The sequence below is a fragment of the Leiobunum rupestre genome, chromosome 8 (assembly GCF_980474605.1).
Source record: "Leiobunum rupestre chromosome 8, qqLeiRupe1.1.hap1, whole genome shotgun sequence".
NCBI classification, from domain to species: domain Eukaryota; kingdom Metazoa; phylum Arthropoda; class Arachnida; order Opiliones; family Sclerosomatidae; genus Leiobunum; species Leiobunum rupestre.
Window position 1 is genome coordinate 18,361,526 of NC_143391.1, and position 17,627 is coordinate 18,379,152.

At 41.1% G+C, this 17,627-nt stretch overlaps 2 protein-coding genes across 2 annotated transcripts; both read right to left on the reverse strand.

The window, feature by feature from the left end:
• Positions 1-8,167: 8,167 nt before the first annotated feature.
• LOC149932578 (uncharacterized) lies at positions 8,168-10,901 on the reverse strand. Its single transcript, XM_090156089.1, has 4 exons — positions 10,065-10,901; positions 9,632-10,003; positions 9,011-9,565; positions 8,168-8,926 (listed from the first exon to the last, which is right to left on the reverse strand). The coding sequence occupies exons 1-4, from the start codon at positions 10,793-10,795 to the stop codon at positions 8,209-8,211; spliced, it is 2,376 nt and encodes a 791-aa protein (XP_090012215.1). The 5' UTR covers positions 10,796-10,901; the 3' UTR covers positions 8,168-8,208.
• On the reverse strand, positions 10,836-12,961 carry LOC149932579 (uncharacterized). The gene is made up of 3 exons (XM_090157140.1): positions 12,528-12,961; positions 11,996-12,453; positions 10,836-10,877 (listed from the first exon to the last, which is right to left on the reverse strand). Exons 1-3 carry the CDS (start codon positions 12,922-12,924, stop codon positions 10,836-10,838), a joined length of 897 nt encoding a protein of 298 aa, XP_090013266.1. The 5' UTR covers positions 12,925-12,961.
• Between the last annotated feature and the right edge of the window lie 4,666 nt (positions 12,962-17,627).

Sequence of the window (17,627 nt, forward strand, 5' to 3'; positions counted from 1 at the left end):
GTCCGGTTGGTTGGTTTTCGCCGACAAACACTTTCGGGCCCCTAAGGGTAGCGTAAAATAGCGGGCGGTCATCGGTAAAAGTGTTTTGGAAAAAAAGAGCAGAGTGTATACAAATTATAAGGTTTTATTAAGATATTTTTCGAGTACAGGCTGTATAATACGATTTACATTGAAAATACGTCTTTGGAAATGTATTTTATTTATATCATGGTAATTACGTCGATCTTCGTAGGGTATATACCAAAGTTCACTCAAAGGGTTGAAACGAACCATCTGAAATTAGCGTTTTTACGAGCATTTTCATTAAATGTTCTACCTCGAGGCGTTTGATGGTAAGAGTTACGTTGTCGCCGGGTCCCTCGGGGGTGGTTGTGGTTCCGCCGGAGATGTATTTTTCGGATGGCGGGATATCTTGGCCCTCCAAAGCGGCGGGTGACGGACAGTTGGGATAAAATTTGTCGTGTTCCGTTTGGGGTACGTCGCCGGTTTCCCAACTGCCTAACTGTCCGTGGCAGAGGTAGCATTCGACTATGCCGTCCGAGTCTACGGCGAAAAGTCCGGCGTGGGCCAAGTCTTCCTTGTTCACGTGTACGTTGTCCCATTGCTTGAACGTTTCTAGCCGACCGGTTACGGTGGTGAGATCCTCGTGACTAGCCATCCCGATTCTCTTTGAGCTACGGAATAATATTTCTGGGTCTAAACCCCAAAATGACGTAATCTATAAAAATGACGTAATCTATAAAAATGACTCACTAAAGATGACGTAATCTACACCATGAAACGTAAAGATTACGTAGATGCGTTGTGGTTTTCATAAGCCAGCCGCTATGGGAAAGAGGAAGATGTCTCCGCTTAGTGTACCCAAGAAATGCGGGATATGCTCGGAAATATACCGGTCCGTGAGAGGTTTCAAACAACATTTAATGACACATTTATCTTGTAATACAATGAAAGAAGATTCGGATATGGCGTGTGATTGTGATGAGAGTGAATCTCTCCATTACACGGAGGCCGAGGAAATGTCAGATGATAAAATTATCGATTATCTTAACGAACTTATTGTGGCATGTAAAAAGCGCGGTGCCACAATGGAATCAACCGAACCAACTACATCTAACCTGCCAGCCGAATTAAAAATGCCGACTGAAAAGGAAATGGCTGCTCTGATTTATTTTCAAGAATATTGTAAAACTAATCAAATTCATAATATTAAAACCGCTGTAAAGAAAATGTGAATAAACGTTTTTATATTGAATACATTGTTATTTTTAAAGGTGACCGTATAAAATAATTTTTACATTGATAAATTGACACTTAATATTTTTAAAATACGTTTATAATATTTTTCTGCCGTGGGCGAATGAATGGACACAATGAACTATTAATTACGTAATCTAAAAAAAATGACGCGAGCAATGAGAAATAACGAGTCTGATTTATAAGATAATAAAAAATATTTATTTTATAAGATGATATATTACAAAAATTATTTTTCTTTTACGAGTCAAAAAAATATTATAGTGTGATACAAAAAAAATTAAAATGGACATCGTAATTGACTGTCTATTTCAGCGCGGTTCTGGGTAATCCAGTCGGCGAAAAGTAGACTTCGTTCCAAAGAACACGGTTGTCGGGTGTTTAGAGTTTGATGTCGGAATAGACATTTTACTGGCGGGGGCGTATCAAAAGTCGCAGCTCGGGGACAGTCAAAAGTTTCCAAATCGTATATGGCGGTCTCAGTATAATCGGCTAAAAATTTACACTTTACGTCTCCTTTTGTAAAAATCATATCCGCACTCGATACCGCTGATATAAGGCAGGCGGGTAGTTTATAATAGGGGAGATACCCCGCGGTCCAGCAAATACCGTGAAGGTTCCTAGACACCCAGCCGTTTTGTCTTTTAATGGCGTTCGGAAGTTGTTGTACTGGATAGGGTTGTTCGAAAGTCCAAGCTTGAACGGCGGGAGGGGTCGATACTGTTTATATAGCTAGTTCCTTCACGACAATGTCGGGGGGCTCTCCGCCGGAGCGCGAGGCGGATTTTCCTAGTAGAAAGTCAAATTCGACAACGGCCATTCTCGCCATGCCACCGACACGATACTGAGGGTTTAGTTAGGAATAAAAACGGGGTATAGTCGCGCGACGGGAATTTATACTCCGTTTATGATGACGTAACAGGTTGTTAAATTTTCTAGTGGCCATTATATCATTGTTGACGTCTCTTCGTGAAAAACCCTTAAAGAAGCTTTGGTGACTTCTACGTTTTGATCGGTGACGTATATAAATCACGCAATAATGTCCGCAAATGACGCTCGTTGTCGATTGAAGTTGCCGCTTGGTGGGCGTGATTTTTCTCGAATTTTGTTTTAAAAAAAGTTTAATGGCTGGCAAAATGGGCCGTAGCGCCAAAGAGTCAAAATACCAAGCCCGTTTTAATTTATCAAGGTAAATCGCGACCCAATGGCTGCCGGGTTCATCGTGGGGGTCCAGATTTACAACCAGTGACGCTGGAAAACTATTAATCTTATCGGGTAGACAATCCGAAGCGAATACGCCCATAAAATTGCGCGTACGTCTCAAAATGTTTAAAATCTCGGATCCGCGCATAATTACACGTTTTCAATAGAAACGTTACGATCTTTGTCTACGCTAAAGCTGGCTTGAAATTCGGCGAAAACTACGCAGCTTAACGTTTGCGGGACTGGTTTAGCGAACGAAAGCTCCAAACGCATCTGTCCCTGTCTGGAGGGGTTCCAATAATGACTCTCACCCGCGCTATGGTCGTTTGAAATGTCGAAGACGTAAAAAGCGTAGCCCCCGGCATAATCTCCCCGGGAAATATCGATCCCGGTGTTTCTATAATGAATTCCGCTACCCGTGAATAAAGTATGATAGGCTTGAATATATTGTCCCGCGTCGTAGTTTGGCGTAATAGGTTTCGAATCCACACCGTCAGAATCCACGTAAAGAGCTAAACTCGATAAATCTTGATGTTCGAAAGCGTACGGGTTTTTTGCCAGGGTTCCATTGTAGGCTTCGTGATCCACCAGCGCGACAATCAAGCGAACCGGGAGGGTACCCAAATATACGTTGGGAATAACTGTGTTTCGGATATTCGAGTTGATGGTGAATATTTTTGTTTCGGTGCGTGTAAAAGCGTACTTTGCTGCTGCTCGTGACAAGGCGTTTTCGTGAGCGATAAGTATTTTGGGTGCAATTTGTATTCGACGTACCAACAAGCTCGCGTCCGTAATGATAATTTTATAGTCAACCCCGGGCTTCGGCGTACCCATTAACGCAAAACTCGCTTTACTTCGCGATAGTTTAATACGTAAATCTACGCCATTAATTAAATATTTTTCGACATTGAGCGCGTCAAGAAACAGCGGACCAATTAAATCTATTTCTTTCGACTGATCCGTGAATCCTTTCCGCTGTTTAAAACCCTCGTTGGCAGTGACCGAATTCATTTCGCCGGGGGTATCCTTGTACCACAGCGCTCCTGTTAAATGGGACGCTTTGGCACCCTTGTCAAAATTTAACAAAGTTTCAATGTACGCCCGATAAGCGTACGAACAAGCTGACGGAGACAGTAAGGTTCCGTTAAGGTAAACTTCCGCGTGATTAAATAGCGTGTGCAAAAAATTGTTACACCCCCCTACAACATCCGACGGTAATAAACTTTTGCCCGCGTCATCGGCGACGATTTTAGCTTTAACAAGTAGGTACGTAAGCGGTAAATCAATATACTCGTGCCCGCTTCCAGGAATATTAAACTCGACGGTATCGCCTCGCAGCGACGAGATGGGTTTGAAGGTGGTCCATTTTCCTCCCTCAATTGACGTTTGGATAGGCGCGGTTTGAAAAATATCAAGTTCACTTTTTAACGCTTCGCAATGACCCATAATTTTAGGAGAAAATATCAACGACCTTTCTAGCTCGTTTCCTGCCTACTAATGATTTTTTTCCACCGCGTTTTGGTCTTTTCTTAATTGTTTTAGTTTTGCGTTTAAGTTTCCCAGTCCCGTATTGTTGTTTGAGATCATCGTACTTTTCTGTGAGGCGCCGTTTGGTGGCTTCACGTATGGATGACCCCGTCGAGACATCAGCCAAAACTTGTTTTCCCGTGGAGAGGGCTTGGCCCCCCAAAAATTTCGCCCCCCGTAAAAGAAACGGTTTCGCTAGCTTGTACAAGCCGGAGAAGAAACTCCCAAACCCGCTTCCGAATTGCCCGTGCCCCCGCTGATACGGCGATCCCACGTATACGTCGGGAATAGCGCCACCCGCCTGAGTGGCATAATATTTGGCGTACGGGCACTCTGCGCAGCGTCTTTTTTCAAGAACGTGTCTTAAGGGCATCTTGGACGCAAATGAAGTTTTACTGTTAGATTGCCAAACTCAAAAGGAGCTGGTTTCCCATAAACATCGCGTAGATCTATTTGAATAGTATCAAAGTATTTCTTCTCAATGGGCACGTAATGCGGCGAAATGTACGTTTTCTCGATATGAGTACCAAATCGGGCTGATTCGTCAACCGCTATTATTCTTAACAATTTGACGAGCGACGAGCCCACCACTTGATCAGCGACGATATCGGAATAAACGAAGATTTGGGGCGGAATGTGGAAATTTAAGCGAGCCGGGTTCTCGCTTCTGCCCGCGATAGTTTTAGTTCTTTCAAATCCTAGCGTGTTGCTCAGTCCGTCACTCATAAATACGCCATAGGGGGTAATATTTTTTCCAACCAGCGCCACGTGTCCGTTCAGCGGATCGTGGGTAAGACACACATTAGCGGCGGTGCATAGCGCAGTGTCGTTTACTACTTTAAGTAAATGGTCTATACTCAAGTAATGCCCCGGAGGGATTTCTCGCATCGTCCCGACCATTTTAGGGTCAGACTGTCCCCCATGCTGGGCGGGATTAACGCGGAAATAGACGTAATTGTCATAGGGCAACACGTTGTAAAACGAAAAGGGATACAATATTTCCACCAACGCAACTTCCCACCCCCCCTTTAATTCGATAGGTTCGGGTAATTTTATCGTGAAACAGGCTACCGTATTATTCGGAAATATCTCGAGATTTGAATTACTGGGCATCGTTAGGTAAAAGGCTTCGGACATCTTTAGCAGAAACCCAAGAATTGAATGTAGCCGGATACCCTAACCAGGAAACGAAATATTCGACTTTACCCTTTGAGCGTCGCTTCTTTAATACTTTGTCAATTGTATATTCTTCCGGTTTTATAACTCGTTGAATTTCTTTGAAATAAAAATATCCCGTGATGGGTTCGTCAGCCAAATCAACGAGCTTAAATTGAAGAGGTCTTTTAGTATTCTTGAAAATAACTTTAAATATTTCGGCGCTCCAATTTTGGTCGCTGTATCCTTTTAAAAACGGTCTGGCAGTTCGGGTAATCCTTACGTAATCGCCGACTTTGATACGGCATTTTCGGGGCTTGAGGGCGGCTGGCTGGGACTGCCCTGGTTTGTAAATATTTCTATAAACTTGAAGAATATTTTTGTCGTTTACATCGAAGGGAGCCATTTTAATTGCAGTATGATAACTGGCGTTATACGAATGAATTAAATTGGGCAGCTCGTCGAGATAGCGTCGCGTGTTTTTATGAGTAAAAAAACGATACATGCGCTGTTTCAGGGTCCTATTAAAACGCTCTACCATCGCGGCTTTAACGTCGCTATTTTCGGAATGGTAATGTCTAATGCCCTCCTCTTTTAGGAGTTTTAAAACAGTCGAATTAACGTACTCCAACCCACGGTCGAACTGTATAGCGCGGGGCTTGCCCCGCTCTTTAAAAATTATTTTCAGGGCGCGGGCAACCTCAGCGCCGGTCTTACGTTTTAGGGGGACGGCAAATGCCACTCTCGAAAAGCAATCTATACAAGTAAGAATAAATGTGTATCCGGAATTGTCGCTCGCTAAAGACCGCATATCTGCCAAATCAGTCTGATAGAGGTCTAGTCTGTTTCCTACACGAATCTTTCGTCTTTGGAATTTTCGAATAACTGGTCTATGTAACGTATAGGCGTCGTGAGTTTGCAAAAACGTTTCAACATTCTCCCGAGATATTCCGAGCTCTTTGACAGAATCGTATAATTTTTCAACACCCCCGTAGCTAGCTGGATTACGAGAATCGAAATATATTTTTTCAAGTCTAGTCGTTACGTTTATCGGTAACTCTCCCATTTCAAAATTTTGGCACTCGGCGTTTTTTTTTTACGTAAACGGTTCTTAATAGTAGGCGACCAAAGTTTCGGTGACTGTCGAGGTGTCGCGAAAGAATTAGGCCCGACCGCTGACGGCAAAGTTTTCTTTCGTTTGGAGGAGGCGAGCGAAAGATGGGGGCCCGGGGGGGCGGAAGCTGTTAGGAACGAAGTAGACGGTAATGGGGTGGTGGTGGGGAAGGCTTGAGGGGTGATTTTCCGTAGTTTACCCACCAGGTTATTAAATTTTGACCAACTCTGGGGTCTCGGCGCGTGGGGACTTATTAGATAATATACTAAATCAACAATATCAGAATCCGTTTGTATTTCACCGTCTAATAAAATCTGCCCCTGGCTGTCCCACCGCAGTCGACCGCTGTCCGAAATCAAATGATTAAATATCTCTCGGGCGCTCGCTCTGTATCCTAGCGGGAACAGATTGACTAATGTATCGAAACTGGGCGTATCGTTATTTTCAATCGGTTTATTTCGAGCGTGCTTTTTTAGTAGCATCTCTTCGTATATCTTCCACTTGGTCCTGTCATCGAGCGCTTCGCTTTTTAAAATATCCGCCATTTCCGTGTCAATATCCGGTTTGAGTTGTTGATGGGGTGGCGTAATCGGCGCTAAAGTCATTTTTTTCGAGTACCTTAACATTTTTTATGTTCAACCTGTTAGGGCTCCCACGAGCGACGACACAATAGGCAGAAGAAACGAGAAAAATCCGGCACCTTTTTGATTTAATAATATTCGTTTTTTAGTTTGCCAGCCCAATTTTTTCTGCGCAATTTTGCGTAACGTTTTACGGTGTATTTTTAATCGTAGTTTTTGCCGCGTGGTTAGACGTATATTCCCGATAAGAGTATTATATACGCAATCAGATATTGCTTCGATCAACTCTTTATTGGCGTTAATTAAAATATTACGTCTCTTAACGCCCTTTAATTTGCCGATCGATTCGAGCAGATGTTTTTGCGACCTGACTCGTCGAGACATTGTACATCGAATGAATTCGACTCGCTGGGGGGGTGTGTGGTAACTAACCACCCCTCGGAAAAGTATTATTTCGGAATGTATACCGAGACTTGCTCGCCTGGGAAAATATTAGTTCTGATCCGATGTGAATCGGGGCAATCTTTCTGAAGGTCGATCAATACGTAAGAGTTTGGTTCCTTAGTCGCGTCAGAAATCGCTTCGATAACAAAGTTGGAATTATCAGGGGCCATTTGGCGCGCCAAGCAATTAATCTGTGTTTTGTCCCGTACATTTTTCGTTAAAAGTATGTAGTGCGCATTGAGGGAAATTTCGCGACACCCGCGACCCTGATGAAATAAATTTTGACTTATGTAGATAAAGCTAACATTACGATGATGCGAGACTTTGGTGAACAATTGGGCAACTTCTCCCTTTTGGCCCGCCCCCATTAAATCGTCTAAAACCGCCAGTATCCGTTTCGAGCCGTCAAATAAGTCAGGATCGGGTAAACCCTTATGAAATATAACGTTATATTTTTTAAGTTTATCGTATCCTGGCTGATCCTCGCCGTAAAACCAGTGGATTTCTTCAATTTGAGGTTCAAACATTTGTTTTAAATGTTTAATCAGTTTTTCTACGAAATATGTCTTACCACTTTGGCTAGGCCCGCAAAGTATGATGTTACAACTGTGATAAAAAGGGTACATTATCACCGCGTAGCTGAAACCAGAATGAAATAAAATGGACATTTTGTTTTATATATAATATTTTTATTTTTGACAATAACAAAAAAAAGGTTTTCCCGTGACACACCCCCTTGCCACGTGGAAAGCAGCCGGCGCGCTAGAGACACACCCCCCTCGTGACCCCGACGCGCGCGGATAGCGGATCGAGAGAGAGAACGCGCGCGCGCCTCTCTCTCTCTCTCTCTCGTACGCGGAGACGGCGACTCGCGGAGACCGGCGCCTCTCGACCCGCGGCTCGCCCGCATAAGAGCGAAGGTTTTTTTTAAGCGCGTATTTTATATCCGAATGGAACTGTTCGGTAATTCGATAAAACCCGAACTTTATCCATTACGGGCCGATACGCTTTTTCCAAGTCGACGCTAACGAGCGTATGATCCGGAAGTCGACGTATTTGTTTGGGCAGAGGCACGGCAAAAGCCGCCGGTATTTCAGTTTCTTCGTCAGTCACTCCTAGCATAGTTTTTAAATTTTCGCCGTTAATGATATGCTGATTACCGACATTAATTCGAAATCCTTTAACTTTCGTAACGTTAAATTTTTCGCCCGTATCCGGATTTTTCACCCAAAACGAGTAATTTTTTGGCCCGCCATACGCGGCTTCGTAAATAAACGAATTCTTTCCATAACCGGATAACTCGCTGACCATATCGCCCAAATAATGGCCCGTAGTTATAAGGGGTTGTTTCGAGACGTACTGGAGGGCGTCAGTGTCCAAATATAACGCGTTCTCTCCGACTATTTCAAGATATTTTAATAAAACTAATCTCGCTTGACAGGTTGTATAAGCGGCAATCACGCAATTTGTATGTTTTAGAGGGATTTCCGCTTCCTTGATGGGCGCTGATTTCACTAGAAGAGTCGTATCGTTGACTGTCAAAACCGATTTTACGTTGATTTCCGGATTTGATAGCAGTTCAAAGAACACTTTGGGTTCGCGAACGATTTCAGTTTTGGTCACAATGGATCGCTGACCGAGTTTTCTGGAAAAAAAAAGTTTTAATATCTATCACGCTACCCAATATGATTTATAACCCCAATGGGGGGGTAATAAAATCCATACAGACCCCCACATGGAATTCAGCATTAATTTCGAGATGGCTCGAAGACCTTCGTTTTTGGAGACTTTGGTAGGGTCCAATTTGACCCCTTCATGACGTTCGAAAGCCGCAATGTATTCAGCCTGGGCTTCGGGGGTCTGACAATCTGACGGCCAGCCGCTCGCCTCCACCTTGGTTTTTAGGAAACAGTCAACGTAATCTCGAAAAATCCCTCCACTGTCCGTTGCAGGATCGTATTGCGTCACCGTGTATGACCAGGCCTCAATTTTTTTTGTAATTTTGTATCCGCGATTTACCGCCCATCTTAATTCGTCGATTACCCAAACGCCTTTAAGCATTCTTTCGTCGTCAGAATGCTCGCAGTCACCCTGATACCGTAAATCGGCACACGTCCGGCATAGGGTAAACGTTAACTTTTTGTTAACGGTCCGATACGGAAGAATAGGATGGAATAAATTGGTTGGCGGGAGCACGTTACATAACAATAATCCCTCAAAATCGTCAATGGCTGGAATATCGCTACCGAGCAGAATTGTCGGATGACCAACGGGGACTTTGCCACTATAAAAAGGAAAACACACTTAAATATTTGTTTTCGTTATATATATATATTTTTCGATATAATACCGTTTGTTTATAAAAGGGTACAGGCTGCAAATGTCCACGTAGAATATTTTATCGTCGGTCCCTTCAACGTTACAGTACGTTCGTAAGGCTGATACTCTGCCCCCGAAAAAAGCGGCTCGCGGGTCTAAACGTTCAGTTAAAGTTTCCGAAAAATTAGAATTTTTTAAAAATTCATTTATGGCTGGATTTTGTTGTTTTTCCAAAATCCAATCGCACCCCCATTGTTGAATGACGGTATAACCCATTTCTTTAAGTTTATTGGTTGTCCGCATCGTGTTGGAAAATCGTGTATTAAGGGTATCGCTCGCGTTAGCGTATAATGGCTGGTTCCTATTTACAGAGTCCCCGAAGCAAGTCCTACAACCGTGATACCTTTAATGAAAAAAAACCTGTTTATATTTTGTCTCTTCGAACTTTTTAAAATAATACTTACCAACAGCCCTGATATTGTAGAGCGTTTTTCTCACCGATTAGACCATCAATTTTAATTTTTCCAGCACGCGGTTCTCGACCATTCAGCGTTGATACGATGGTAACATTCCGGACATGCGCTTCCCAAGCCAGCCATTCTAAAGCCTCGGTGGATTGAGGCTCGGATAACCGATACAAATTAGCCGGTATTATGCCAATCGTTTCTGGCTCCAAAAATTTTTTCCTTAGCACGTAACTACACACTGACGCGATAGTCACGCCCACGCTAAACGGATTAACTTCGCACAAGTCTTGAAATAGTTTCATAAACTTTAAACAACCCTTAGCTAATATGTGGGTATCTCTAGAACAATAGAGTTTTAACGTTTCGAGGTAATTAAATCCCGAACTCTTTTCGGTTTCGAGAGCGTACCATTTGTTAAAACTTTCGCGGTCTTTCGCCGTGAAATATTGGGCACCGTAAGCTTCCAAGGGGGGCAGCGAGTTCTCCGAGACGTAGTTTGTTTGTTCGGGTTTGTAAATGTCAAAATTATTATCAACTACGTTGAATAGAAAATGGGGGAAAAAATCTTTCGTATATTCGCGACCCAGCTCGAACGTATCCGCGAATTTCGACAGAGGAATAGGTATATAATTATACGAATCCGATAGAGTTAAATTGTGTAGTTTCAGTTGCAAGATGCGAGTTCCATTTATTATCGGATCGGGCTCAAACGAGTCGGCACTCTCCATTATAACTTGTAATAGGAGTTGCGTATCATAATTACTGGCATTATGTCCCAGCGCGGTCACTCTTCTTATCCGAGCCAGTGTTCTTAAATATTCGAAAAAGTTTCGCGCGGAATCAGAACCCAGAAATTGTCTTTGGCGAACGCCGCAAAATTTACATGCTACGTCGGGGGTATCAACACACGCGACACAATAAGTTTCCGACACGCATAAAATGGGTTGATGAATATAACAGTTTTTGTTATCAGGGTGCCGTTTGGTTTGGATAGTTTCAAAATCGTAAAATATCCACATTTGCGTGGGCTGACCGTTGGAATCGAAACGTGGTGGGGGGTGTCGCGGGTCTTTTATTACTTGGATGTAACATTGATGTCCCGAGGGGGAAAACTTACGACAAACGGTACAATACTGTTCGGTACAAGAATGCAGCTGGCCGTCGCGTTTAGTCAAATCGATTAGAATCGAACATTCCGTGCAATGAAATAAATTTTGGCATAATGATAATTTATCGCCGGTTAATTTTATTTTATGATGAGCGTAGCAATCGACACCCGTAAACTTACGTAAACAGTCGGTACATTTTATTATATCTCCGGTACATTTTATGGCCCTGCAACACGCGAAACAATAGTCTGAACACGCGTGGGTGCTATCTCGTCTGTACCCCTCTAGACACTTTGAACAAAATTTTGCTTTCCCGAATAAGGGAGCCAGCTTTTTAACTAGATTGAAATGCGCCCCCTCGTTTAAAAGTACAATACGTTTTTTGTCCATACCTCCCCTTACTCTAGAATCGTACACCAAGGTCGGCCAGCTGTTTTTAATTTGATAGATTAAAATATCGTATTCTTTGAGATACGTTCTAAATTTTCTAATCGACTCGGGCGACGCGCATTCTTTATTCGGTCGGACACCCGATTTGGAGCATAGGAGGAGCGCCTCGGCTCGCTGAGCCAGATTGTTTTCTTTGGTATGCGACAAAGTTTCATAGACCGTTTTTAGTCTTTTGTTTTCGGGTTCATTCTGATATTTACACAGCGCCACACCGACGCAAAGAGCTCTAGCGAGACAGATTGAGTCGCTGTTCGCAATACGGACAATTGATTGTCTATTCCTAGAAAACATGGCAAATGTCTCTAGTCGTTTCCGTTTCGCACAGCCACCGCCTTGGGGGAGACGGACAATGGAAAATATTAAATTAACGGGCGCCAGGAAAAACGCTTCTTCCTCATCTGAATATATAGATTCTGAAATCTCGTCGAGAAGGGCCTCGATATCAATTTGGTCACGTCTCCTAAATGAAATGGTTATATCGGGATGCGCCGCACCCAGCGCCGAACTACGGATTACTAGTTGTACCATGTCAGCGGGACTTACGTCGCGTAATACCCTTTCAGTGACCCTGGCAAGCCCTTCCGCTATATTATTAGATATTTCAGCTTCCAATTCAATTCCCGTCATATTGAAGTTCGGGAACTGTTTTTCATTCTGACCCAAAATTACGCAATTAGGGTCCTCAAATTCAATATACCCCACAATTGGGAAATCTCCCTCCGCCTCCCCGTAACCGCTTTGGTTAAGTAGGTCGTTGAAATATTCGTCCACCATTTCGACGGATTCACGGGGTTCAGCATCATCCACCGGGACAATTTCAGGGGCGTCTATAAAAAATAAATATATATTTTTTAATTTCTTATATATTTTTCGGTACGCGGTACGAGAGAAAAAAACTTACTCTTCAGGTAGTCCAACACAGGTTCGTCATATTCGGCACCCAACATGGCATCCCACTCGAGTTCGAGTAATTCTTTTTCCCGCTTATTATATCTCGCTTCAATAATTTCGCCTAACCGAGGCGGTAATGCTTGATTAAATAATCGGAGTTCGGCTACCGTTTGGCACGCTTCTGGAACGTGGGGGATAGCTTGAACAGTTTCAAAAATTTCAATAACCGTCAAAATTAATTTAAAACTCAGACGGCTAAAGATTGCGGGTAACTTATTTGGTGCAAACCCCGGCTCTAAATTTAAAAATAAACATATTCCGTAATAAAATTGCAGTAGTTGCGGTACGGACCAGGGTCTATTTACCTCCAAATCGTCTAGAAACCAACATAAGCTTTCGCTATCCATTTTTTCTAGGTGCTAAGAAAACGACTTCCAACTTGAGAATTCCGCTGATTAGTGAAGTTTCTTTGGCCGATAGGGCTCTATTTATACGTATCTTTTGAGGCTGTATAAAAATAATATCACGTCGTTAAGTCGAAACTCTATTATATAAAACTCGATTGTTTTCTAAAAGATGGACCCCAATGTTTTTTAAGCCCATAAATTTAAGGATGGATCAATGGCTACTTTAATGATAGACCCATAAATATGGTGGCGGTTCATCCTTTTATCGCTGACAAAGGTTGTTTTTCAAAAGAGCCGCAGAAAACTCTTTTGACTATTTTGACAAAGCTGGATGAATATACGAAAAAAACTTTTTGACTGTGCCCTTCTTGTTCTCCGAGCGGCCCCAATTTTTTTTACGAGCCGCTGTTTTATTAGACACCAAACCCTTAGGGTGGAATCCTTTGGGGGCCACGCCGCTCGAGTCTTAATTGAACAATGTGGGCCCCTACGGTCTTTTTCTTTGAAGGGAAAATTGTTTAGGGGCTCTTTTTTTGTGTCAACCCTAACCTTTTTTACGATGCAAATTAAGTTTGATCCACGCGCGACTCCTGAATTTAACATGACGCGTCAAATCGGGTATTGTTAAAATAGTGTGCACCGAAATGTTTATAAAAAGCGATTGTTTTCACAGCTGTTTTTAAGCGTCGAAGGATGGTCATGGTTATATACTCAAATACTTTTTAAAAAAAGACGTTTCAAAGTGTTAGATATTTTTTGGGGACAAACGTTTTGTCGAAAAATGGTTATAAATGAATGTTGTTGCTCGTAGAATTTTATGGAGCCCCATAAACTATGTGGAATAGATCCTCTTAATTATTGTATATATTTTTTTCATTTGTTGGTATATTTTTTCATTTGTAAATAATTCCTTTCTATATTTTAGTTTTTTGTCAATATTTCTTTTTGTATATTTTATTCATTTGTTTATTTTATTTTTTTGTTTATTTTAATACTTTGTATGTCATTTGCGTTTTTATAAAATATATAAAGTTTAAATCCCTTTTTTGGTTTATTGATAAATTTAGTTTAACGATAACTTCCGGTATGGAAGGTTCTATCCCCGCCTCTCCCGTTAGTCGGCTTATCGCGAACAATCCTAAAAACGCATTACTAATCGCGTTGATTTTACTTTTAATGGGACTTGTAGAATTTCTATCTCTTTGGTTTACCAATATGGGCGTCGCTATACACATAACACCGCAAAATTTGACTAATCGCGTGAGTCATTGAGTCAACCCATTACATCATCCTGATTACGTCATCAAATTATTATCGCTATATAAGGGATTCATCCCCGTCATCCATCGGCAGTACACTACAAACCGTTTCTCGAGCATCATGTCTAAACGAAGCTGTGTAGATAACGTTCCTGGGCCCACTAAAATGTCTAAATTTGATCCGACTCAGCGGAAAGTTAACCCTCGGTATTCACTTTCATCCGAGCTTTTCGTTACTACGGGTTTTACGTCTGAGCTCGATATATCTGTAGCTCTATGCAATAAAATCACACACCAGGTCTTTGAAATGTCTTCGCGCGCCTGGGATGATTTATACGGCCACTGGGAACAAATAAATGATCCCCAACGGTTGCCCTTTCGATCACCGTTCCCGCTATCTGATGCGCTAGTGACCGCCGCCATGTCTGACCAAAAAGAATTAACCTTGCAAAGTACGATATCCGAAGCGTCGGTCGTAATCAAAGCGCCGGAAACTCGAGAATTGGACCGACTCAAATATTTCATTAATTCGCACATTCAACTCCTTAAAGTGAACCAAAAACTCTTTGAATTAATGGGTTACGTTATAACCGATAATTATCGTAAAATTTACGAAATATTGTATAAAGAACCATGTGCACCCAACAATTTATTTCTATCGGATGAACATGAAAGGTATGATACCGTTGTCCGCTACGCGTCCAATTACGTAACAGCATTTAAAATTATTGACGATTTTAAAGAAACAGTGGCCAACCAAAATATGTTTTGTGTATTTAACTTTTACAATTTGTTTAATATGGTATCTACCAACCATAAATATATTAAAAATAAATTGTTTTATCTTTAAACGTTTTCATCCGCTTAATGTACTGTAACTTTGAATGTATAAATAAAACCTTATAATTTGTATACACTCTGCTCTTTTTTTCCAAAACACTTTTACCGATGACCGCCCGCTATTTTACGCTACCCTTAGGGGGCCGAAAGTGTTTGTCGGCGAAAACCAACCAACTCGACATTCACTATGACGGGTAGGCTGTTTGCATAACATCGTTTCACCGCCATAGATAACCTATTGACCTAAAATGGGTTAGCACCTGGGTTTTATGGGCTATAACATCGTAAATCAGCTAACCTTTTGACCTAAAATGGGGTGCCTCCAGCTATTAACTATGACTGGCCGGCTGTTTGCATAACATCGTGTCAGTCCACACCACCTGCGGAATAGGGGCAGATAACCTATCGTAAATCATCTAACCTATTGACCTAACCTATTGACCTGCCGAAAATGTACGCAAAATGGGGCCCCTATAGGGGGTCCGTTTCACACCTATTTATTGTTTGCATCGTGTCCATAGGGGCAGATAACCTATTGACCTAACATCGTAAATCAGCTAACCTTTTGACCTAAAATGGGGTGCCTCCAGCTATTGCCCTATTGACCTGCCGAAAATGTACGCAAAATGGGGGCCCTACAGGGGGTCCGTTTCACACCTATTTATTGTTTGCATCGTGTCCATAGGGGCAGATAACCTATTGACCTAACATCGTAAATCAGCTAACCTTTTGACCCCGCCGAATATTGCCGCAAAAGGGGGGCCCCTATAGGGGCCCGTTTCCCCCGCCCGCAGGTGCCCCTATCGGTAGATCGCCTCCCTTATCTCTGTCGTAACCAATTTGAAATCCATGGTTTTACCTTAGGAGAACCAAATAATAATTTTAATTTTTAATTTTAATTCAAAAGTCACACGATGACTTAGGCCTAAGGTGGTGCCTTGGGTATTAGCCTAGCTGATTATTATTATTTATTTATTATTTAATTACTTACCGAAGACTCCGTTGTTCATTAATTTAAATAGATCCTTTTCGAAGTCATTAGCCGCCATCTTCTTTTTCTCCGTGTTGAAGTCGATGTATGTCTTTAACCAAGCCCCCTGCTCAAATTTCAAAATTCGGTGAATTTTAGATATTTTGAGTCCCTTTTCCACACTGCAAATTCTAACTTTACATCAAGATCACAATAAATCACCCAATTTTAGATCACTACTACACTCTAAGATCACATGTATCCAAAGTGATCCAATAACGTTCCCATGTGTTCAGAAAATGATCGTTTACGATCCCTATGTGAACATTTACGATCCTTATGTGATCAATGTTAAGTGATCTGTATGTGCACTAAGAGATCATATTTGTCTCAATTTTAGATTGCTAGTACACAAAAGAACGCAAATGGTACACAATACATTAGGGAGTGGGGATCACATAAGAACGCAAAGAGTACACTAGACGTATGTAATGTTATAAAAGTTTATTTCCAAATTTTATTGATTTCCATTGACATTTTAACAGCTTTAGTGCCTAATTTATAAAATTAGTGTCCAAGAACAAATTTCACTAAAATACCCATCGCCTGTACATACTGCTTGGGGTAATCAATTTCAAACGAATAATAATAGGCGATTAATATGTTCACCAAATCTCTATTTTGTTCTCCAGTTGAACAACACTTCCTAACCCAAGGATGGTAGCATTTTCAGGTGAGCAGTCACGGAAAGATATTATAGTCATAACATGACCTGGTTTTAATTTTTCCAAGGTATCTTCGAATAATTCTGGCTGTGTTATATATTGCAATAATTAATATTTGGCATAACACTTTTTAAACAAACACACATGAAACTATTAATTGTCTAAAAAATAGTAGTTCTATTTATTTCCAGTAAGATTAAAATTAACTTAGCAGTGAAATTAATAATAATACTACAACTTAATAATTTATGGAATTTATTTTTAAAGAACCCTAATTATTTTTGTAATTTAATTAAAATACTTCAACATGCGGGTGAAAAACATTATATAGGAAGATATTCTTTAAAATAGGAAGATCAATTAACGCTTTGCTAAAAATTGTGAAATTGTTTTAACATGTCGTATAGAATATTTAGGTAAAAAGCAACCATGCATGCATTATTTGATTGTTTTCAGTGAGAAAGATTACAAAAGTAACTTACCGATACTTCTTTAATTATAGTTACAGACTTTACTCCTTTAGTATTGGTAACTTGAAAATTTTCGCTGCAGCTAAATATATACGAGATGATATTTAATTGTCATAACCGCAATAATTATTATATTACAATTATACCATATAAGACATACCTTTGAAGTGGGGTCCGATTTTGATAAATCAACTATCACATGAACCGACTTGTCCAAATTAGCCAATAATGTGTGGTATAAATGTAATTCCCAAGGTTAACTGAAGTTCAATCACTTTATATAAGCTAAATATGCAAAAAAGGTATTTTATTTAGAGATTTATCTTAAATGTAGGAATAAACCATAATTTAATGTGAGCACATACAGCTTTTGAATGTTCAAAGCAAGGATAATGTTTTAAAAGTTCAACCATATCAAAGTGTTTCATATTTTTTAAAA

Bases quoted from the DNA above. Each gene is read 5' to 3' on its own strand.
- LOC149932579 (XM_090157140.1), bottom strand. From the start codon at position 12,924: ATGGATAGCGAAAGCTTATGTTGGTTTCTAGACGATTTGGAGGTAAAT. The intron at 12,454-12,527 runs GTAAGTTTTTTT...TATTTTTTATAG, and splicing joins TGTGTTGGACTACCTGAAGA to ACGCCCCTGAAATTGTCCCG. The intron at 10,878-11,995 runs GTTAATTTAATA...CGAATATTTAAG, and splicing joins AAGCGTTTTTCCTGGCGCCC to AACACTGGCTCGGATAAGAA.
- LOC149932578 (XM_090156089.1), bottom strand. From the start codon at position 10,795: ATGGAGAGTGCCGACTCGTTTGAGCCCGATCCGATAATAAATGGAACT. The intron at 9,566-9,631 runs GTATTATATCGA...TCCTTTTTATAG, and splicing joins TACCCTTTTATAAACAAACG to TGGCAAAGTCCCCGTTGGTC. The intron at 8,927-9,010 runs GTCTGTATGGAT...TTTTTTTTCCAG, and splicing joins ATGCTGAATTCCATGTGGGG to AAAACTCGGTCAGCGATCCA.